Genomic DNA, 25607 nt, shown 5'->3' with positions numbered 1-25607 from the left:
ACCCAAAAATGATAAGTAATGTGAACATTAAACTAATAAAACAAAAATAGCATCTCACTAAATCACACTAAGAATAGGTCATCGTCTCCATTTTTCAGTTGCCTACCTTTGGGCAAAATTTTATTTATCCTAGAATTAAATTTTCTGAAAAGAACTTTAAGAACTATTTAAAATTTACCAATAATAATTAATTATCAATAATTAATTAATGAGTAATTAATATTAAAATGAAATAAATCATACTATTTCTATACCAGAATACCCAATAAACTTTGATAAAAAAAGTGATTTTGGGAGAATAGGTGGCGAATTCCGACATGCGGAGCGCATCGGAATTCAAGCATCTCTTTTATTTGTTTCCAAACTTAAATAAGACATTTGTTCAGCCATAAAACATAATGTTTATGAATCATAGCTTTATTATTACAACGAATTAAATTTATATTGTGTTAAGTTCAGTTTTCGGAATTTGTTGTAAACCCATTTTAATGTTCATAATTTTGAAAATTTATTTTAAATATACATAATTTAAACGTAACAATTTTTAACTAGCTTCACCGATTGACAACTATAAATAAAAGAGTAAAGCTCACTTCGGGTAGAACCGAAGCCTACATACCCTTGCAATTGAATTTTTAAATTACATTTCCAAAACTGGCTAGAAATTCCGAAGAACTATAGGATGTAAGTGGCCAATAATAATGACAGTATTTAATAGGTTTTGCAGAAACATCTTATCTTCTATTTAAAAAAGTGAAACTTATAGACATATTGAATGGTGTTAAATATTAGTTGACCAATTTTAAAGAATTTCTATCTAAGCTGTTCATTGAATAACTCCCACATACAAACACTACCATTCGCCAAGAACAAAAAAAAATCGTGTTTGAAACCACGATGCGGAAAGCATTAAAACTGAATGATTAGTTTCAATAGAAATATACTGGAAATCGGCCACTTGGAAGGTCAACCTAATCAAGAATACTTTCAAGGATCGAAAATTTTACCTTCACTGCATCGCACAATTTTATACAAGGACTAAAATACACTATGCAAGGGTATGGAAATATTTTCCTCAGGTTTTCCCCTACGCACAGCTTTTAAATCTCTTTTAAAAATGTTTTCAAAACAAAAATGTTGCATCAAAGATTCATAAAATCCTCAATATAAATAAATAGCAATATTTTAAAATAAAATATATACTTACAATAACTATAATTCTGTTTAAGTACAATGGAATGTTCTGTGAATTACATATTTTCAAGCTGGCATATTTATATTTATATTTTATATGATAGAATAATCTTAATATAATATTCAACAACAACTCAAAAAGTAGTTTATAAACAAAATTTAATTTTCTTTTTAATTTAATTAGGTTTTAGTGAATCCACAAACCAACAAGCATTTGTCACGTATAATTATATATATGTGTAGATATATTCTTTTTGAGCATATTTTTCTTTTAGACAATATTATCTTTACATATAATTAACTCGTATGGGTTTTTATGGGTTACAATTAATGACGTGAATTTTCACAGGGTTATTTTCGTTTATTAATGAACATTAACGTGGCAGAATAATAGTATACTACAATTACACACAAACAATTTGTAACTTCTTGATTTGACATCGTGGTTATCTTTGTTGATTATGCCGGAATAATATCATTGTCGCCTTTATCGAAGAGAGATTTGTTGTTTAAATTGACAGCAAGTCATATTTAAAGGTGAATCGGCTATCGACGCATCTCGGTGGCTCACAAAAATTAACGACGTCTGGCAATGATGATATAGTTAGATATTTTTAAATATTGTTACGGGATTTTTTAATTATTTTACAGATGCATGGTGTATACATGAAAAAGATAGAAAAAGAAAATAATCGGCAAAATCAAATGAATTAATTTAGCTTACGCAATAATAACTTAAGGTAAGCAAATAAAAAAATGAAAATTAAAAAAATTCCTTATTTAATTTTGAAAATTTATCTATTCATTTTTGCATATAGGTTGTGCCAACGGTGGCTAAATTACCACCAGCTTGCGAGCCAGCCAGGTAGATATAACAGGGTATATTCATTTTTCCAAATGGTTTTAATGCTTTGAAAGAATCATCGCCGACCTTATACAGTAGGGGTAGGGTTTTGGGCATCGCTGCTATATATTATAAAAATTTATAAAAATAAACCATGTTCATCTGTCCGGCTGTCTGTCAGTTTCTATGAATTTTACTTTATACAGTTTATAAAAGCCACAACTATACAACTATATCAAAGAGCTGCCATAGAAACGATTGGGCCAACTTTCCTATTTTTCAAGATGTCATATGTCATAAATATAGATGTCATTTCATAAAATATGACATATATCATTATCATTATCATTATCATTATCATTATCATTATCATTATCATTATCATTATCATTATCATTATCATTATCATTATCATTATCATTATCATTATCATTATCATTATCATTATCATTATCATTATCATTATCATTATCATTATCATTATCATTATCATTATCATTATCATTATCATTATCATTATCATTATCATTATCATTATCATTATCATTATCATTATCATTATCATTATCATTATCATTATCATTATCATTATCATTATCATTATCATTATCATTATCATTATCATTATCATTATCATTATCATTATCATTATCATTATCATTATCATTATCATTATCATTATCATTATCATTATCATTATCATTATCATTATCATTATCATTATCATTATCATTATCATTATCATTATCATTATCATTATCATTATCATTATCATTATCATTATCATTATCATTATCATTATCATTATCATTATCATTATCATTATCATTATCATTATCATTATCATTATCATTATCATTATCATTATCATTATCATTATCATTATCATTATCATTATCATTATCATTATCATTATCATTATCATTATCATTATCATTATCATTATCATTATCATTATCATTATCATTATCATTATCATTATCAATATCATTATCATTAAACAAGAATGGAAAGCTAACTTCGGGCGGCGACGAATTTTATATGCCCTTGCAGTCAGGAAGCAGCTTATGTAATTATATATATATCAGATCGTATATAGTTGGCGTATCCATATGAAAATTGCACCATCAAATCAATTTTCTAATATCAATGTTGGAAACAGCCCCAAGCATCTTTAAAAATAGCAAGGTTATGCCATTTCCGATTGTTCATTTATATGGCAGCTATAGGATTTAGTCGGCCGATCCTTATGAAATTTGGCAGATGGATAAGATTGCCCGAAATGGATTCTGCACCAATTTTTTTAACATAGAAAACACCAAAGTTACGCCAATTCCGATCGTTCTATGACAGTTATAGGATATAGTCGGCCGATCCTCACATGTTATATTTGGCCAAAATATCTTATGTTCAAAAAGTCCCAAACAGTCTAACTTAAAAAACACCAAATTTATGGCATTTCCGATCAATCAGTTATATGGCAGCTATAGGATATAGTTGACCGATCCCGGCCGTTCCGACTTATATACTGCCTGCAAAGAAAAGAAGGGTGTGTGCAAAGTTTCAACTCGATAGCTTTAAAACTGAGAGACTAGTTTGCGTAGAAACAGACAGACGGACAGACGGACATGCTCATATCGACTCAGGAGGTGATCTTGATTAAGAATATATATACTTTACAGGGTCGGAGATGTCTTCTTCTCTGCGTTGCACACTTTTGACCAAAATTATAATACCCTCTGTAAGGAAATACAAAATTAAAACATCAAAAAAGAAGTCAATTTTGAGTTTTATGTAATAAAGTTAAAAAAATCTGCGAATTGGGACGGAATATTCGATTTAAAGAGGAAAATATCTTCATTGGTTTTGTTGGTACTTGTGCCAGCATCAAATATCAAACTGACAGAACTACTACATATTTAAAAAAAATTCAATAGTTTACGAGAAAAAAATTCGGGAAAAATTTATATTTTTTGGCGCTCCAACTGCGCATGCCCCCTTAAGATAAAAACTTATGACTTTCTTAAAAAATGCTTTGATAATGATATTCCCAAGGCGATCGAAAAACTATATCCGATATTTGCATATATATCCAATCAGAAATATATTTAATATAAACTACTACATATATGTTAGGATTTATCAACCTTAGCGCCGTAGTTAAATTTATTTTTGCAACGCAGTGAAGGAGACATCTCCGACCCTATAAAGTATATATATTCTTGATCAGGATCACCTCCTGAGTCGATATGAGCATGTCCGTCTGAACGTCTGTCCGTCTGTCTGTTTCTACGCAAACTAGTCTCTCAGTTATAAAGCTATCGAGTTGAAACTTTGCACACACCCTTCTTTCCTTTGCAGGCAGTATATAAGTCGGAACGGCCGGGATCGGTCGACTATATCCAATAACTGCCATAGAACTGATTGATCGGAAATGACATAACTTCGTTGTTTTTTAAGTTAGAAGGATGGGAGTTTTAATGGATTCCTATTCGGGCAAAATAATTTAATATGCAAAATTTCATAAGGATCGGCCGACTATATACGATCCGCTATATATCTAATAATATAAGATGCGTGGCGCCACCTAGCGGACTGCGACTCAACTGCAAGGGTATATAAACTTCGGCTCCGCCCGAAGTTAGCTTTCCTTTCTTGTTTTGCATTTTAAAACAGGGACTGCTCGAAAAAAATGTATATCTCACAGTTTCCATCAAAAAGCGAGAAATATACGATTCCTAAGAGACATTCTCTTTATGAATAAGCATAATTTTTTGGGGAGAACTAAAAATAGCTCATAAGAACGAAACCCAGGCAAGCCAAGAACACCCTTACTTTTATGAACCATTGTGGAGATATGGTCGGCAAATTTAAGTTTTAAGTCTAATAGAAGGCCAAGGTCCAGATGTACCACGGACTAAGCGGAAATATACATTAAAAAAAGAACTATGTGTTCTTCTACCTAAATATCTAGAAATCTAGTAAGGAGGTTTAAAGAATATCCCAAGATTCAGTTTACTGACCTGGATGTATTAAGTGATGATTCACTGTGTCAAATTATTTACCAAAGTCGGTGTAAATATCATTTGTTTGAAAGTGAGGCATAGTTAAATGATCGAACTACAAGGTATTGCAAATTAAGAGTAATTAGTTTTTTAAATACATAATTTTGAAATTTAGGGATACCCTATAGTTGCAGCATCGGATTTTTATGCTAAGGAATTACAAGAGATTTCTTTCACGTAAGAAAAGTTCTAAGTTTCCAGAGATAATTAAAGAGTTTAAGTATAAGTTTGCACAGAGCTTTGGCTTAATTAGCACACAGCGTGGTGAAAAAACGAGTTTGAACTTTTTAAAATCCGATAACAAACTAACTAAGTTCAGAAAATGATGAACTGAAAATACGAATAGCTGTTTGAATTATATACATACGTATGGCTGATTTTACATTTTTGAAAGTGAATAAGTTTGACAAAATTTTGCGAATTGATATCCAGATCAGAGATCGCAGATATGTTTTTAATCGTAAGCAAAGGAGGAAAAGAAACATGTTTATACTTATTTTTTAAAAGGGTTTAAAACTGCTTCGGATCTTGAGTAAACTGTGTCCAGCAGCGACGCATCTAACTCCTATAACATCCTGCGTTATGGACGGTGAAGTTTGACTACAGGTAGTTTTTTTTTGTGTTTATTTTTATGTTGATGAGGGGCCTTGTAAACCAGTATTTTAAGCGGACTTAAATTTCCACGGCACACGAGTTTAATGCATCGTCAAATTTATCTAAGGCTACATTATATTAGTGCATGACTGAAAATCGGACCAAAGTTAAATATTTGCATCAGACCTGTGATCGGCAGACAATACATTGAAATGTTTTCAATGCATTTGTAGTTGTAAAGAATAGCCGAAATTTGGCAGCGAGAATGACGTTTCGTTCGTTTATACTATGTGTGTGCGGTAGAGCGTGGGCAGAGAAACCCCTAGAATGGGACTTTGCCGACCGCAGTGGTCCAAGTAGATCCAACTGAGTCGATAGAAATTTAGTTGTTTCCACATAAGTTTTCCCAAAACCAAATAAGTCTTGACATATTTTTTGGTAAAAATTATTATTACATATTATTATTATTATTATAACAATCTTTACGATTGATGTCGGACGCAAAAAAAAATTGTTAATTCATTGGCTATATATTAGACATCTGCATGATTACATTCATAACATACGTCTAATAATTCGAATCGAATAGAATGGAGTGAGTGGAATGATGGAAATGAAATGACATTGTATGAATGTAAGCTTGGGTTCCTCTCGAAATTTGAGACGTCAAACGAAATGACAGAGAATGAACGAAACGAAAAGTGAAATTAGAACTATGTCAATGTCATGTATACCCGAATCCTTCGAGTTGTTTCTTATCATTCGGGCACATTTCTTTCTGAGAGCTGCAACAAATTTATCTACAAATTTTTAACTTAATCTAAAAAAAAAAAGAGCTGCAACAAAAAGACGGAAATATGGACAACCAATTTATAAAAGAAGCCGACGAGCCTATATGTATATATTTGTAGACCTAGTTTTTTAAAGTTTGGTTTTTAGGTTGTGTGTATTACATTAATCTGTGTAAATTAGTGTGTTATTAAATGCAAGATGGCTTTTGCTTTTCCGCCTCTGTAAGTTGTTTAGGAACTGTCGAAGAGGCCAGGTGTTTGAAAGACAGTTTCCCGCATTTTTTTTTGTTCTTGTTTTTGTTAGGTATTAACCTGTGTATTTGTGACCTGTCCATAAGAAATAACAAATGTCGATGTAAATAAGCTGTTACCACGTCCAACAACCGTATTCCGAAACATAAAATCAATATATTTCACCCACTTTGGCCCAATAAAAACGGAAATAGAAAAGTACAAAGCATTTGGATATGCTATTACCAGTGACATATGGACTGATAACTTCTTAAAAACAGCATATTTGTCGTGCACTGTCCATTACATAAAGGAGGGAGTTTTGGTCGATCGCCTTATGGCCAAGAAGTCAATGAAGGGCTCGCCCAGCACAGGTTTGTTAACCCTATCTTTATGTTACAAGTATAATTACAATTTTTTCTTATCAAAGTGCCAATATAAAAACAAACAAGAAAGGAAAGCTAACTTCGAGCGGAGCCGAAGTTTATATACCCTTGCAGTTCAGTCGCAGTCCGCTAGGTGGCGCCACGCATCTTATATTATTAGATATGTAGCGGATCGTATATAGTCGGCCGATCCTTATGAAATTTGGCATATTGAATTATTTTTCCCAAAATAGAATCTGTACCAAATCCCATCTTTCTAACTTAAAAAACACCAAAGTTATGCCAATTTCGATCGTTCTATGACAGCTATAGGATATAGTCAGCCGATCCTTATGAAATTTTGCACACAAGATATTTTGGTTAAATATAACATGTGTGGAAAGTCCCAACCCTCTAACTTAAAAAACACCGAAGTTATGGCATTTCCGATCAATCAGTTATATGGCAGCTATAGGATATAGTCGACCGATCCCGGCCGTTCCGACTTATATACTGCCTGCAAAGGAAAGAAGGGTGTGTGCAAAGTTTCAACCCGATAGCTTTAAAACTGAGAGACTAGTTTGCGTAGAAACGGACAGACGGACAGACGGACATGCTCATATCGACTCAGGAGGTGATCCTGATCAAAAATATATATACTTTATAGGGTCGGAGATGTCTCCTTCACTGCGTTGCACACTTTTGACCAAAATTATAATACCCTCTGCAAGGGTATAAAAATAGAGGCGATTTTGAAAGACTTTGGATGTGACCTTGAAGTAGACAAACCCGTAATTGTAACTGATCGTGGGTTGAACATGATTAAAGCCTTTTCGATAAAATTCACTGCATAAACCACTTGCTTAACAACGATGTTGAAAAAGCTATTAACGCTTGTCGGGTCAGGCAGCAGCCACGGCATAAATTAAATCAATATAAATGTAACATATATATATAAATGTAATAATTATAGTTTAGCATATAATCATTTTCTCATCGCTGTTGTTAGTCGCAAGCTGACTCTTCTCGGCCGCTCGGCTTTATTTTATCTTTGTCATTAAGTTAACGAGCATTCGCCCGTCCTATGCTAAAAGGCGGGCCCACTTGTACTCTCTATCTCAGTACATACGCATTCTAAATCGGAGCTTACTGGCACTCCATTTCATATGAGAATAAATAAACATTTTATAAAGTTTTAAAACAGATAATTCCCTTTTTTGTTATTTTGGAAAAAAGGGAAAAAGGTCATTGAAAAGGCTCAATGACCAAACATTGGTGACCGTGACGTGATCTAATTAATTATGAATTATAATTAATAAAATAATTCCACGAGCATAAAACAGTGCGAACATACCCGTTTCAGTTTTGGCGCGGTGTATTAACATACGTATGTGCATTTTTGAACTTAAACGGCACACAGTGCATCAGTAAAACAATTATTTTGTATTTATACATAAATCATTTAATAATATAAATAAATACAATACATACAATTGTTATCCGGTCCGCCAACATACATACATACATACGTTCCACTTGCAAGTGCATTCGACTCACACAAGCGTTCATATATACATACATTCCACAACTCAGTGTACGGTTCTGAGCGCACAGTGGGATAAATCGTGTTCGCTGCGCTCAAATACAATTAAATATAATAAAATAAACAAGAAGTATAATTTTGGCGATGAACTCCAGCGGCGCCATTACAGGAGAACCCACTCCATCTCGGAGTGCGATTTTAAAATGCAAGGCAAAGGGTATCCTCCAGGATTTGAAGAGGATCCAAGGCGCCCTGCAGCCAATATCAAAGGTGGAGGATGCTATGCTCCATGTGCGTCACGGCCAGTTGGTCGCCATGTACGAGGATTTTAAGGCCATCCACGGGGAGCTTGAAGAGTTAGACATTGCTGAAATAAGCAGCGACTTGCGATGGACAGTGTCTGAGCTTGTAGCTACGATGCATGCTGAAATCGAGCACGAACCGTCGTTGCGCTCTGCTCGAATTGCTGCCCATTCCACCCTTGCCAGCGGAGTTTTCAAGCCTTGCCTCCTCTTCCTCTTCCTACTTTCAGCGGAGGATATTCAAAGTGGGCTGAGTTTCATTCGGTCGTTTCGACGATCGTAGGCTGCAATCCTTATATAAGTAAGGTGGAAAAGTTTCAGAGGTTGCGATCTTGTCTTCGGGACTCCGCTTTAGAGGCAGTCCGTTCCTTGGAAATCCGAGAAGAATTATGATGTCGCAGTGCAGCTTTTGGAGAATCGATTTAATAATCGTCGGTTGATATTTCAGGCTCATATGAACGAGATTCTGGGCCTCAATCTATTGGAAGGTGACTCAGTGGCAGCGCTTCGAGGGCTATCCGATAAGTTCAATGCCCATATGCAAGCCTTAAAAAATTTGGGGACGACAGTTCAGATCGCCGGCTGCATCATTGTCCAGGTACTTCTTCAAAGGTTGGATCAAGCTTCTCAGGCCAAGTGGCAGGAAGGTCAAAATGCCTCGAACTCGGATCTCATCCCTACTTGGGAGTCGATGGCAGAGTTTTTGGAACAGCGTTGCAGGACTTTGGAGGCTATGGATGTGGCCTTGGCCGCTTACGCGCCGGGCACTTAGGTGGGAAGACGTAGAGTCGCAAATAACAGTAGAGCATCCTTTATTATTACTAATTCACCTGCCTCTGAGTCGCAAATAACAGTAGAGCATCCTTTATTATTACTAATTCACCTGCCTCTGATTGTATATTATGCGGTGGGTGGTCCCATGTAGGTTCTTCATGCCCTAGATTTTTGTCATTGCCCCCTGAGAGCCGCCTTGGCGAGGCTAGGCGACTAGGTCTATGTCAGAAATGTCTCCAAACTGGCCATCACCTGCGTGAGTGCCTCGCTGATAATTGTCGCAGTTGTGGGAGGAGGCATCACAGTCTGTTGCATTTTTTGGAGTTACAGTCTTCCAGCAGCCAGCCTTCTGCTGTGGCGTCTACATCAGTCGCAGCCGAGTGCGCCGAGCCAATAGGCGCTTTACCATCCACGGCTAATGCACTTTGCTCAAAGTTGCTCAGGGTCGCAGCGGTGAGATAGCCTTACGGCCACAGCGAACATTCTCATTCGGTATCGTAATGGGGTTTTTGTTCCACGCCGGGCTTTTTTGGATTCTGGATCGCAGGTGCACGTGATTACGCCCCGACTGGCTAGTCAGCTGCAGCTTCGTAGACGCAAATCGTTCGTGGCAGTGTCGGGCATTGGCGACACTGACTTCGCGACAGACGGATTCTCTGTTGATGTGCTCCTACGATCCTATTGCTCTGAATATTCGGCCTTTATCAACGCTGTAATCGCCACCAACTTCACGGACCTCCAGCCTAGTTTGAGCTTGGATGTCTCCAGCTGGAATATTCCGTCAAACCTCACATTGGCTGATCCCCAGTACTTTCGACCGCAGCGGATCGATCGGAGCCAGTCTATTCTATGATCTGCTGTGTGTTGGTCAAATCCAGCTCTCAGCTGGCCTACCGGTGCTGCAGAAAACCCGGCTTGGATGGGTTGTGTGTGGCGGTGGTTCACATCTGGAGAGAAAGTCGTTCGTAGCCACAACCCGCAAGGACGTTGTGAAAAGCCTTCTTCAGCAGCGCTGCAAATGGCGTGCGTCCGGCCCTGCCTTGGCGATTAACAATGTGGTGCTAGTCAAGGACGAGAACCTACCCCCCCATGAAGTGGCCGTTGGCTAGAATTCTGTATCTAGTCTCTGGTCGGGATGGAGTGCCTCGAGTGGCGGTGGTTAGAACCGCTTCTGGAACTACCAAGCGCGCAGTGACCAAGCTTTGCCTATTGCCCATTAAGGATGAAGTTGAAGGACAGGCCTCAACTGGGGGGAGTATGTCGGGTCAGGCAGCAGCCACGCCATAAATTAAATCAATATAAATGTAACATATATATATAAATGTAATAATTATAGTTTAGCATATAATCATTTTTTCATCGCTGTTGTTAGTCGCAAGCTGACTCTTCTCGGCCGCTCGGCTTTATTTTATCTTTGTCATTAAGTTAACGAGCTTTCGCCCGTCCAATGCTAAAAGGCGGGCCCACTTGTACTCTCTATCTCAGTGCATACGCATTCTAAATCGGAGCTTTCTGGCACTCCATTTCATATGCGAATAAATAAACATTTTATAAAGTTTTTAAACAGATAACACAGGCCAACAGCAAAAAATCTCCACGCATAATTTCACCTGCTCCATAACCTTTAAGCTCCCCTGAACCAAAGTCCAGAACAAACAGAGGCTCTATCACCCACAGTTTCCGCGGTATACCTAAGAGAAGAAATTGATCAAATTTTACCATATATTGAATTATGTAGGCCGTGTAATGGCGATGACCATCATAGTTTCCAGAACATATCATTTTTGGAATGTATGTGTACCAACTAAAATTTAAAAATGATCTCTAGCAGTTACCATATCTTTGGAATACTCATCCAAAGTTGAAATCTCAGATTTTCTACATCAATTTTTGGTCGTCTATGATTTTTCCCCAAACATTTTTCTATGGAAGATTTTTATTTTCTTATTGAAATCAGTAGATCATACCATGTTTAAATTTTGGATTTAAGGGAAAACTTGAAATAATTTTATTGAATTTATTATAGGTGGTTAAACAATATTTTCTTCAATTAAATTGGAGTTTTTAATCTCATATTTTCAAAAAGTCATGGCTATCTAAAACTTTTTCTTTGTTCAAAAAGTATCTATTGCAGGTTTAGCTTGTTTAGGAAAGCTTTACAGAAGTTGTAGATAGCCATGACTTTTTGAAAATATGAGATTAAAAACTCCAATTTAATTGAAGAAAATATTGTTTAACCACCTATAATAAATTCAATAAAATTACTTCGAATTTTCCCTTAAATCCAAAATTAAAACATGGTATGATCTACTGATTTCAATAAGAAAATAAAAATCTTTCATAGGAAAATGTTAGGGGAAAAATCATAGAAGACCAAAAAATAATGTAGAAAATCTGAGATTTGAACTTTGGATGAGTATTCCAAAGATATGGTAACTGCTAGATACCATTTTTATACCCTTGCAGAGGATATTATAATTTTGGTCAAAAGTGTGCAACGCAGTGAAGGAGACCTCTACGACCCTATAAAGTATATATATTCTTGATCAGGATCACCTCCTGAGTCGATATGAGCATGTACGTCTGTCCGTCTGTCCGTCTGTCCGTCGGTCCGTCTGTCCGTCTGTCTGTTTCTACGCAAACTAGTCTCTCAGTTTTAAAGCTATCGAGTTGAAACTTTGCACAAATCCTTCTTTCCTTTGCAGGCAGTATATAAGTCGAGTTGAAACTTTGCACACATCCTTCTTTCCTTTGCAGGCAGTATATAAGTCGGAACGGCCGGGATCGGTCGACTATATCCTATAGCTGCCATATAACTGATTGATCGGAAATGCCATAACTTTGGTGTTTTTTGGGGTTGGGACTTTCCACACATGTTATATTTGACCAAAATATCTTATGTACAAAATTTCATAAGGATCGGCCGACTATATCCTATAGCTGTCATACAACGATCGGAATTGGCATAACTTTGGTGTTTTTTAAGTTAGAAAGCTGGGACTTGGTACAGATTACTGTTTGGGCAGCATAATTCAATATGCCAAATTTCATAAGGATCGGCCGACTATATACGATCCGCTATATATCTAATAATTTAAAATGCGTGGCGCCACCTAGCGGACTGCGAACGAACTGCAAGGGTATATCAACTTCGGCTCCGCCCGAAGTTAGCTTTCCTTTCTTGTTTTTATTTCCTTTTATTTACATTTACAACTCGAATCATTCGAATGAAACGTCTCTGTTTTTAACGTTCTCAATTCACTCAATTCGTTTCCTTCTATCAAATGATTGTGCAAATGAGTAAGCGTAAGAAACCCAACCCTCTCACATCATGTTGGCTTTGCTCTCAAATTCATTCAAATCATTTTTAGCATTGTGCATTTGAATGTGTGTTTTTGCCACTCATGCAGATCTCTACTATATATAGATCTTTCTCGTGCATACTATGATGCTATGATGCTGGAACTCAATACATTGAAAACTTTTATGCATTTATACTGTGTGTCCGCCGGCCCCATGTATCCTATGAATGCTTGTACTTGTGAATGCATCCCATGCATCCCTTGAATGCTTGTACCTATTTGGGCTAAATTACACACATAGCAGATAACATTTCTTGCCGGCGGCAATATAATTGTTGATATTCTTAGAGAACAATCTATTGGCCATCAATCCGATACTCATACTACGTGCTAAAAATTTAGCTAAGCCTCAAACTAAGAAGCCGTTTTCATATGTGACGGATTTAAGAAATATGTGAGGTGGTTCCATAGAAGCGTTATGGTAATAATTTGCAAAGACAAGCGGTAATAATCTGCGATCAAGGGGGTTGATGAGGTCTATAAGTGTGGAAATCAAAAGATTACCAGGTACGACGTCCCCATTTTGACATTCATCTAGAAGCCGAACCAGATCCTCAGCTTGCTTCAAAGGTAAATCCACACCTTCCCCAAGTGAGAGGGAAAAGATTAAAGGTAGGTCGGTTCAAATAATCAAATAAGCTCCTTTAAATACTCTATTATTATTAGGAACATTAGAATCATTTGAAATATTGTCTCACAAAAAAGAGACGCGTATTTACAGCACCGCCAACACTGACTCTGTGTGTAGGAGGAGGAGTTTACTCCGTACAACTAGGCCTCAAAGCGTCCATCCGACTCATTGATCACTACAGTGTTTTCCAAGCTGAGATGATGGCCAACAAAGCAGCAGTCAAATATATTTCTGCTTTATGTTCTCCTTTTATTTTAATTTAGTGCGCACCATGTATGTTTGCAGCGTAATAATTAACGGATCGAAAAAATATATTATTTCAAGGAATCAGAACACGCTTCCTGTATTCTTATTCAAGAAATTAAATTACCAAATACAATTTTTGTATCCCAATTTTTGTATGTATTGTATAAATTTCTTAGAATACGAAAAAATAATGAATAACACAGTATAACAGTGATTTTGAACTTTGGTGACAGTTGGAATTGTTTATTGGGTCGAGTATATCACAAAACCATGTTTGAAATATTTGTAACACCCTCAAAATCTTGATTTATGGTTAAAAACCCGTTTTTCGGGACTTCTTTGCGCATAAAAATTCCTGAACGCGTTTTTTTCAACCGATTTCAAAATTTTCAATGTTTTTCAATAGTTAAATGTTGTAGCTTTTGAAAAAAAAATATATCTTCGATTTTGTTAAACAAAAAGGACAAAATTTTTACAAAATGAAGTTTTCGACTTTTATTCGTAATTTTCGGATTTTGACGCCAGTTTTTCGGTACAACATACAAAAATTCTGTCATCCATGCCACATATCAATGTTGTATACTCAAATATTTAAAAACCCTCTTCAAAAGTATTTAATTACACAGGCCGACAATTTCCAACTTTTTTTTTCCTCCACGCATAATTTGATTTTTAACCTGAACCAAAGTCCAGAACAAACATAGGTTCTATCACCCACAGTTTCCGCGTTACACCTAAGAGAAGAAATTGATCAAATTTTACCATATATTGAATTATGTAGGCCGTGTAATGAAGATGACCATCATTGTTTCTAGTACATATCATTTTTGAAATGTATGTGTACCAACTAAAATTAAACAAGAAAGGAAAGCTAACTTCGGGCGAAGCCGAAGTTTATATACCCTTGCTGTTGAGTCGCACTCCGCTAGCTGGCGCCACGCATCTTATATTATTAGATATATAGCGGATCGCATATAGTCGGCCGATCCTTATGAAATTTGGCATATCGAATTATTTTGCCCAAAGAGGAACCCATTGAAACTCCCATCCTTCTTCTTCATCCTTCCCACCCTTGCAGAGGGTATTATAATGTTGGTCAAAAGTGTGCAACGCAATGAAGTAGACATCTCCGACCCTATAAAGTATATATATTTTTGATCAGGATCACGTCCTGAGTCGATATAAGCATGTCCGTCTGTCCGTCTGACCGTCTGTCTGTTTCTACGCAAACTAGTCTCTCAATTTTAAAGCTATCAAGTTGAAACTTTGCACACATCCTTCTTTCCTTTGCAGGCAGTATATAAGTGGGAACGGCCGGGATCGGTCAACTATATCCTATAGCTGCCATATAACTGATTGATCGGAAATGCCATAACTTCGTTGTTTTTCAAGTAAGAAGGATGGGACTTTCTATGCATTCTAATTTGGGCATATTTATCCGATATGCCAAATTTCATAAGGATCGGCTGTCTATATCCTATAGCTACCATATAACTGATAGATCGGAAATGCCATAACTTGGTTGTTTTGCAAGTTAGAAGCATGGGTGTTTCAATGGATTCCTCTTTGGGCGATATAATTCAATATGCCAAATTTCATAAGGATCAGCCGATTATATACGATCTGCTATATATCTAATAATATAAGATGCGTGCCGCCACCTAGCAGACTGCGACTCAACTGCAAGGGTATATGAACTTCGGCTCCGCCCGAAGTTAGCTTTCCTTTCTTGTTTTTTTTAACGCAGTTTAATTAGAAATTGAACGCTCCATATGGATCAAACGAACTTTTTAAATGAAACTAAAGTTTCTGATTTAACAAAAAAATAGTGATTTTAGCAAAAACGCTGGCATGATTGTCGGTGCCTTTTAAATCACTCACAACAGGCATGTGTGGCACCCTTAAGGGGGCAGGATGGTTTCCGAAGCTGAAAAAGAACAGATTTTTGCGATTTTAGATCCGAGCATTACTTTTTGAGTTACGTTACGCAGTGCCTTGGAAAGAGTTATTTTGAACAAAACGCGTCTAAAGTTTTAAAAGCAATTGAAAGTATATAGTTAGAGAGTAACTAGATAACACAGTGTTACAAAAATGACAAAAGTGAATGAACTTTTGAAGTGACATAGTAGGAATTGTTCATTGGGTCGAGTATATCACAAAACCATTTTTGAAATATTTCTAACACCCTCAAAATCTTGATTTATGGTTAAAAAACCGTTTTTCGGGACTTGTTTGCGCTTAAAAATTCCTGAACGCGTTTTTTTCAACCGATTTCAAAATTTTTGGTGTTTTTTAATAGTGAAATGTTGTAGCTTTTGAAAAAAAAATTTATCTTCGATTTTGTTAAACAAAAAGAACAACATTTTTACACCTGAAACTGAAGTTTTCGGCTTTTGTTCGTGTTTTTCGGATTTTGATGCCTGTTTTTCGGTACAACTTACAAAAATTCTGTAATTTTTGCCACATATCAATGTTGTCTCATTAATTCTGAATAAAACGAGACAAATTTCATCAAAAAATTATGAAAATTAGTGAAGTTATAACGCTTTTCCCAAAAAAAGTCAACTCAACCTAGCGAGCGCTCCGGAGTAACAATGTGTATAAGAATAAGAGTATATTGCTTTCTTCTGACCAAAATTCTGTCATTTATGCCATATATTAATATTGTCTCATTAATACTGAATAAAACGTGACCAATTTCATTAAAAACTAATAAAAATTGTTGAAGTTATAACGCTTTTCCTAAAAAAAGTCAATAAAACCATGCGAGCACTATAAGAAGAAGAGCATATTCCTGTCATATACACACAGGTGTTCAAATCATCCTGCCCCCTTAAGTGAAATTGAGGCGAATATGAGGGGGGTGTTTTCTGTGCACCTCTGATGAATTAAAGCCAAATTCGGGCGCCTTGAAAACTTTGAGCTCGGAACCACCAATTGGTAAATTGTTCTAACTTTTAGTTTTCCCGACTTGTCATATGAATTTATTATTACTAAAGGAAGATATTAAAGTACAAGCAGACTCCCAGCTGCCGAGCCGAAGAAAACGAGCAAACAGTTAAGATACTTAACTAAGACATGCCAATGCCCAGTCTTATAGTATCTCAGTTAATGTGATCTGTGTGTCTACGTGATTTTAATTAGAAATAAACCCACTGAAGATGCATAACCCAAGCCGCTGGATGGGGAAACTGCCAGCACACGGTGATTTTTCAGGGATGGGAGGCTTCGACGTACCATAATGTTGTATGTAAGCTACGTAAACCTAGTTTCTTAAAGACTGTTATTACTACAAAAAATATATTATCTAATAGCTCGTTCTCATGAGAAAAAGCAAATACCACAAATAAACAACCTATGTATACTACTAAATGCTAGACATATTTTCATAGTCGTTGGTTTAATGCAGTGCCGGCCATACAGGGCGCAGGCAAAAAATTCTAGGAGTTGGAATATTTTCTGTCACTTTTGATGTTACTGGTTTTGTTGAATAATATTTCGTTGACAATGGGATAAATTTATACTTTATACATCTATTAAAACTAATAACAAAAACTAACTGTAATAATGTGAAGGAAAAATCTTTTTCGCTTAAAACGTCATTTACAGTGCACACGCTGAACGGAGAGGGCGTCTAACGCTCATTTCTCTCTTACATCAGTCGTTCGGCACTGTTCGGGTACTGTCTGCAAAAAAACGAGGGTGTTCGGCCCTAGAGTCTATGGCTGGCCAGCTCTGAAGCTGGTTTAATGTGAAAATGTAATACAAAAATTAAACCTAAATTTTATTTAAATATAATAACTGTGCAATAATATAAAATTATCACTTCCTTTGAAGTACAATTTTTAAGATACTTACGAAGGTAATATTGGTGGTGGCAACGCACCTACTGGGCGACTTCCAGGAAGAGGTGGGGCTCCACCTCCTGGACGATTCGGAATCGCTGGAGCTGGGCGACCTGTAGATGGAGGCAACGGGGGGTTTCGTCCTCCTATGTTGCTCTGAAACCATAATAATACTTATCAACTGAAATGATATGTAATATAAAGTATTACCGGTGTGGGTCCTGGTTTGCGTGGGGCCCCAGGACTTGGCGGAGACAGTCGTGAATTATCTAAGCCACTCGGTAGCCAATCATTTTTAACTGGAGGAGGCAAAGGCGAAGACACAGTTGCCATAGACACATCACCTTTATAAATTATGTGTTCATAATATAAAATAAATTGCAGTTTTTCGAATAGACATAATGTTATGAAATAAACATTTACCTATAATTTGTAAAGCATCTTTACAAGCACGATACATGCGTAACATTTCCTCCCTTCGTGTTGCCGACTCAGCTGACTCTTCCATCATTTGTGCCTTAAGATTATTAATATTTAATATCATTAATAATTTAATACGGTTGGATATATTTTTTTTAATAATAACCTGATCTCCAGATGCATATAGATGAGCAAGAAGTTCTCCATTGATGAAATCCTTTGCATTGTTAATGATAAGCATCATTATTGCTTTTGGAACCATGTCACGCGTAGTCTTTGTAACGATTTTCATATAAGAATCAACGAGATTGCGTATAGTCTCAACTTGACGTTCCAATTGTGGGTCTGATGAACTTTCCTCATTAGTCGACTGCGTTTATAAAAAATATGTATTTCAAAATTGGCTTTAAATATCCTCTACCCATTTTTAAAAACATAAATTTTAAATATGTGTTTGTGTGCGCTCAACATATTAAACTTTTAATTGATGAAACATGATATAAATGAAATTTTAATTATTTTATGAAAATTAATAAGAAAACCTGTTAAAATGTCTTCACTGTTTGGGTAAAAGAAATTCTTTAAAACTAAAATTTTGTAATAAGTTATTTAAGAAACAATAAGAATTGCAATGAACAATTTGATGTATCTTTCAAGAAAAAAAGGATGCGTTGAATCCCACGCGATTTCTGGACAACATCGCTTAGTCCCTAAATACTTAACATCTCTACTTATACTTAACGTCTTTGTTTTTCTTTATCCTTTATAAAACAATGTCTGAAAAAAGAAAAAATAATGGCGCCTTCTTTGATTGATTAAAATTTTATACAAAAAGAATTTTTATTCTATTACATGATACATTCTCGTTGATTCCGTCGGACAATTGAAAGTTTAAGTTGCTTCTTAACAAAATTGTTACCTCTCGTTGATGACCCTAGAATGCGTTCACCCACACGAGCACCACGTAGTAATAATAACTCCTCCGATTACACGTTCCACTTTAGTATTATTGAACATTTGGCTGGGATTCTAAGGCCCCTCCAAAGGCACCATTTGAACAAAACACCCCTCCTGCATACATCAGAGCTCTAAGTCTACCATCATTCCCATCATTCCCTCCATGCTTATCATTCATTCCTCTCACTTATTTTTTTCTCCCTCTCTTTTTATTTGTATTTCGCATGTCAGCGAAAGGAAACCTTGCATCGAACGAATTTACGAGCTGTAATTTGGTTGATTTCTCTTAAGATTCTAAGAAATACATCCAAGAAGATAGTATAGAAATTTCAGACTGATCAGTTAATCCGTACTCGAAAAATCGGAAACACCGACTGTAAAAACATCTTTTATGTCGGTATGTAAACATGGAATAACTTTGAGAAAAAAAACCGATTTCTATAAGCGATGTATTTTTATTCAGTTTGGTTCCTTGCAATTTTTTTGGGCTAGTTTTTGAAAACAATATCAGTCAAGTGCCCACCTTTATTAGAAATTACAAAATTACTCCTTTTTTCTGCGATTTCCGTTATAGCGTCGATTTAAGCACGAATGTTTGCCTTGAGCTCGTCAATGGTTTGAGGCTGGTTGGCGTAAACCTGGCTTTTCAAGTAACCACACAAAAAGAAGTCCTGTGCTGAAATCGACGCTATAACACCCGAGATGCTCGGAAAGGTAATGGCAAACGCAGAAAAAGGAGTCATGTATAACGTATAGCTCCTATGTATCCGAATACATCGGGTTTTCATTGGTATAATTCAAATTTCCGAAGAACAGATTGGAACGTAGATTCAAAAAAAAAAACATTTTTTATTTAAATTCTAACTGCATATAACCTCTTAGCTGACGTCCGACTTTGGGTGGCAGCTTTTTTCCGGAAATGCCTATCGGGCAGAAATATATGCTAAGAAAGAATTAAAATTTTTTTTATATTATTTAGTATTTCTCCTAATCTAAAAGTCTTTCTGTTACTCAAATTCCTTTTTAGATATTTATTTTTAATGTGTTTATGTTTTATAAAAACATCCGTTATATAAAACAAGAAAGGAAAGCTAACTTCGGGCGGAGTCGAAGTTGATATACCCTGGCAGTTAAGTCGCAGTCCGCTAGGTGGCGCCACGCATCTTATATTATTAGATATATAGCGGATCGTATATAGTTGGTCGATCCTTATAAAATTTGGCATTTCGAATTATTTTGCACAAAGAGGAATCCACTGAAACTCTCATCCTTCTAACATGAAAAGCAACTAAGTTATGGCATTTCCGATCAATCAGGCTATATGGCAGCTATAGGATATAGTCGACCGATCCCGACCGATTCGATTTATATACTGCCTGCAAAGGAAAGAAGGGTGTGTGCAAAGATTCAACTTGATAGCTTTAAAACTGAGAGACTAGTTTGCGAGTCTCTAAACTTCCTGATCCTGATCAAGAATATATATACTTTATAGGGTCGGAGATGTCTCCTTCACTGCGTGGCACACGTTAGACCAAAATTATAATACCCTCTGCAAGGGTACAACCAGAAATGAAAATTAGCATCGGGCGGAGCCGCAGTTTATATACCCTTGCAGTTAAGGTTGTTCCATTTCCGATCGTTCATTTATATGGCGGCTATAGGATATAGTTAGCCGATCCTTATGAAATTTGGCAGATCCGATTCGATTGCCCAAAATGGAATCCGTAGAAAGTCCCATCATTTTAGTTTAAAAAACAACAAAGGTATGCCTATTCTGATCGTTCAGTTATATAGCAGCTATAGGATATAGTTGGCCGATTCTTATGAAATTTGGCAGAACAGATTATTTCGTCCAAAATAGAATCTGTACCAAGTCCCATCTTTGGTGATCCTGATCAAGAATATATATACTTAATAGGGTCAGAGATGTCATATTTTGTTATATTACCAGGGTGTAATGACAGACCCGTGTATAATCTCCAAGAGAATAATGATCTTTAAGTCATTATAGTACTGCGTTAGGTTAAAGTGGTTTAGCCAAAGTCTGCTACAAAGCTTCAAGATGAAAACTTAAATCTAAAACAACATAATCCCCTAAAATGTCCTACCTTTAAATGGTAGACACATTACCAAGAGCGTACAGTTTTCTAACGGAACCCAAATTGCACGTCCCAAAATTAAAAGAACATTTTATGTTATGGAGGAGGTGATTATTATAGATGGTATACTTTTTAGAGGTCTGTTATGCATAAGTATCATGAAGATAATGATTCATTTTGCAGAGCGTAAAAAGTTACTGATAAGGATCCTTAAACAAGTCAATGATACAATAGGTACCCGACGGATAGTTCTGAGAAAAGTCTATTACAATTTAAGTCAAAAGTATGCCACGCAATAAAGGAGACATCTCCGACCTGAGTCGATATTATCAAGTCGGTTAGTATGTTTCTAAGAGAACTTGTCTCTCAGTTTTAAAGCTAACGACTTTTAATTTTGTACACATCCTTCTCTCCTTTGTACACAGTATATAAGTCAGTACGGCCGGGATCGGTATACTATATCCTATATCTGTCATATTGCCGATTGATTGTAAATGCCATAACTTTGTTGTTTATCAGTAAGAGGGATGAGACTTTTATTTTGGGCAACTAATTCGATCTACCAAATTATATAAGGATCAGTAGGCTATATCCTATGCCTGCCATATAACTGACACAACCTTGCTTTTTAAAAGACGCTTGGGGCTTTTTCCAACATATTTATTGGAAAATTTATTTGATAGTGAAATTCTCATAAGGATCTGCCAACTATGTATATTCAATCCCAACTTCAAGGGTTTATCAACCAGAGAACTGCAACGAGTATGATTGAGTATGATTTAATCACCTTTTGACAAAATCGGATCAAATCAAATCACATCATCAGTTATAACATTTCAAATCAATTCATGTAAAACACAACTTCAAATCAGTTGATGTGAGTTATATCGTATGGTTTGCTCGGTCAAACCAATCGTACAGTATGATTCACTGACTTTAATTGAAAATTTTTGATAAAGTAGGCTACGATCTAGGCATGTGATTTAAATCATTTAGGTATCCTCGAGTAAAAATATATGATTGAAAGTTTCAATTCGAATCCTGGGACTTGAAATAATGATGAACTGTACATTTTCAATTAATAACAGCTTGCAGCTTATATTATATTATAATACATATATCGGATCATATATAGTTGGCCGATCCTTATGAGAATTTCACCATCGAATCAATTTTCTAATAAAAATGTTGGAAACAGCCCCAAGCATCTTTAAAACTAGCAAGGTTTTGCCATTTCCGATCGTTCAGTTATATGGCAGCTATAGAATATAGTCGGCTGATCCTTATAAAGTCATATAGCACCCGTCATAGCCTCAAAAGACTCCTGTCGGGAGCCTCCCGAATCAAGACTCCCGAATCAATTGTTAAGCTCAGCAGGCTAATCAGAATCAGTCATATATGTTTAATTTTGCATAATTTTCGGGTATTGCTGCTTTGCTTCTAAAAAAATCAAAACCATAGCTTGCAAATAACTGTTAACCGATTCGAGCGGTCTCAAAATAAGTGTATGTCACTGAGACTTTGAGCAAAAAGTCTGAGAGCAACCGATTGAGTTGCTCGTAAACAAATTTTGCTCGCGCTCAGTCAAAGCACACTTTTTTCTGTATTCGTTTGGTCTGCTTATTCTAGGACCGTTTGCTTGCGTTCGACGATTCAAAAAGTCTTTTGTGCATGTATGTGTGTATGTGAAGTTTAGTGGGCTCAACTTGTCAATTTGCTTTGTAAATCTCTCGTGTAAACAGTGATTCATCAAATTTATTGAAAATGGGACGAGAACTTAATAAAAAAGTGCATCAATTTTTTATATTTAACAAAATGGACAACAAAGTTGTCCAAAGTTTAGTTGTTAAGCTTAACTCAAAATAAATGAATTTAAAAGGAAACTATTCATTTTTTAATTAAAATAATCAATATATTAGTTTAAAATTGGAAAATTTACGTTTAAAATTTTAATAAGTTTTTTCGTCAAATTTCATGTACCATGTACCACTGTGCAGCGAAACGAAAACAAATTATTGAAAAAACTTTTTGCGCTGACTTTTTCAGTCAATCGGTCTTTTACTGAGTCTCTCTGTGCGAGTGTCACTCAAATCTCTCATTGAGCGATGTTCGGTAGATGAGAGTTTCATGATTTGCTCATCGTAATTCGTTCAACAGAAACCCGAAACAAAACAAAACAAAGCCTGCTGCTCAGAGAGGAACCGAAACGGCATGATTTGTTTCGGTAGCTCTCGCAAACAGAGCGTAAGCAAAAAAACGGTTAACAGTTATTTGCAAGCTATGATCAAAACAAATCATTCCCAATTGATGCGATAGTGATTCAAAATTGTTCCAAATCATTGACACGAAGCGTATGGATCGCTCTGTTCACATGAATCAAATTTTAAAATCAATCAGTGTAACCTATCATTACTCGAGTATGAACAAAAAAAAGTGACTCGTGCAGTTCTCTGATATCAACTTCGCCTCCGCCCGAAGTTAGCTTTATTTCTGGTTTTTTAGAAAATTTATTAAATAGTGAAATTCTCATAAGATTCGGTCAACTATATTCGACCCAATATATATATATAAAACAAGAAAGAAAAGCTAACTTCGGGCGGAGCCGAAGTTGATATAGCCTTGTAGTTAAGGTTGTTCCATTTCCGATCGTTCATTTATATGGCGGCTATAGGATATAGTTAGCCGATCCTTATGAAATTTAACAGATCGGATTGTATTGCCCAAAATGGAACCCGTAAAAAGCCCCATCATTCTAGCTTAAAAAACACCAAAGTTATGCTAATTCCGATCGTTCAGTTATATGGCATCTATTGGATATAGTTGGCCGATCCCTATGAAATTTGGCAAATCGGATTAGTTTGCCCAAAATAGAATCTTTATCAAATCCCATCTTTCTAACTTAAAAAACACCAAAGGTATGCCAATTCCGAAATATGCCAAAATAACACTGTGTGGCCAGATTTTACGCACCACAAGATAACAATTTTTTGAAGCGACTCCGGCCGACTGCCGTCACGCGATAATTCATAATTATTTCTTAAAAAAAAAAACTCCTAGATACTCTTCAAATATAGCCATTTATCGTTTAAAAAAATTGAACAATTATATTCACTCAGAAATGAAAAAAAAATCGCAAAAATCTGTTTTTTTTTTCAGCCTTGGAAACCATCCTGTCCCCTTAAGGGTGCCACACATGCCTGTTGTGAGTGATTCCAAAGGCACCGACAATCATGCCAGCGTTTTTGATAAAATCAGTATTTTTTTTTCTAAGTCAGAAACTTCACTTTCATTAAAATGCGTTAAAAAAAATAATACGTTCCAAGAATAATGCATTCTTAATTGGTAAAATTTTCATTTTTTGAAATCACTAGTGATATAACTTGCCTTTTATACATTAGGTTAAATCACTTCAGATTTTTGAAGCTGATTTTTATTGGAAGTTGAAGTGGAAGTTTTAAAATAAATGTATTGAATAAAGATAAATAAATCAGAACGGCCGGGATCAGCCTATATATATAAGTGTTATATGGGAAAATTTCATGTGATGCAAGTTCAATTCTCACTACTTTGTTGAACAAAAAACTCGGTTTTTGGACATTTAGAAAAATTCAAAAATTTAGAATAACACAGGCCAACAGCAAAAAATCTCCACGCATAATTTCACCTGCTCCATAACCTTTAAGTTCCCCTGAACCAAAGTCCAGAACAAACATAGGTTCTATCACCCACAGTTTCCGCGGTACACATAAGAGAAGAAATTGATAAAATTTTACCATATATTGAATTATGTAGGCCGTGAAATGAAGAAGACCATCATTGTTTCTAGTATATATCATTTTTTAAATGTATGGTACCAACTAAAATTAAAAAATGGCCATGACTATTTGAAAATATGAGATTAAAAACTCCAATTTAATTGACGAAAATATTTTTTACCCACCTATAATAAATTAAATAAAATTATTTAGAGTTTTTCTTAAATCCAAAATTAAAACATGTTATGATCTACTGATTTCAATATGAAAATAAAAATCTTCCATAGGAAAATGTTTGGGGAAAAATCATAGAAGACCAAAAATTTATGTAGAAAATCTGAGATTTCAACTTTGGATGAGTATTCCAAAGATATGGTAACTGCTAGAGATCATTTTTTAATTTTAGTTGGTACACATACATTCCAAAAATGATATGTTCTGGAAACTATGATGGTCATCGCCATTACACGGCCTACATAATTCAAAATATGGTAAAATTTGATCAATTTCTTCTCTTAGGTGTACCGCGAAAACTGTGGGTGATAGAACCTATGTTTGTTCTGGACTTTGGTTCAGGGGAGCCTAAAGG

At 35.5% G+C, this 25607-nt stretch overlaps 1 protein-coding gene across 3 annotated transcripts in view; it reads right to left on the bottom strand.

The window, feature by feature from the left end:
* Positions 1-288: 288 nt before the first annotated feature.
* LOC6503215 (dynamin) overlaps positions 289-25607 on the bottom strand; it is a 128020-nt gene continuing 102701 nt past the window's right edge. For 2 of the 3 annotated variants that reach the window (XM_044716686.1, XM_044716687.1), the window contains 5 exons: positions 18374-18577; positions 18211-18304; positions 17998-18131; positions 17801-17943; positions 289-1780 (listed from right to left, as the gene is read on the bottom strand). In XM_044716686.1, the coding sequence (XP_044572621.1) occupies positions 1771-1780; positions 17801-17943; positions 17998-18131; positions 18211-18304; positions 18374-18577 (585 nt within the window). In that variant the 3' untranslated portion in view covers positions 289-1770. The remainder of the gene's footprint in view (positions 1781-17800; positions 17944-17997; positions 18132-18210; positions 18305-18373; positions 18578-25607) is intronic. The other variant, XM_044716688.1, reaches the window with a different exon arrangement.

Source organism: Drosophila ananassae, chromosome XL (assembly GCF_017639315.1).
Source record: "Drosophila ananassae strain 14024-0371.13 chromosome XL, ASM1763931v2, whole genome shotgun sequence".
In the NCBI taxonomy this organism is placed as follows: Eukaryota; Metazoa; Arthropoda; class Insecta; order Diptera; family Drosophilidae; genus Drosophila; species Drosophila ananassae.
This window is presented reverse-complemented; position numbering and strand designations above follow the sequence as displayed.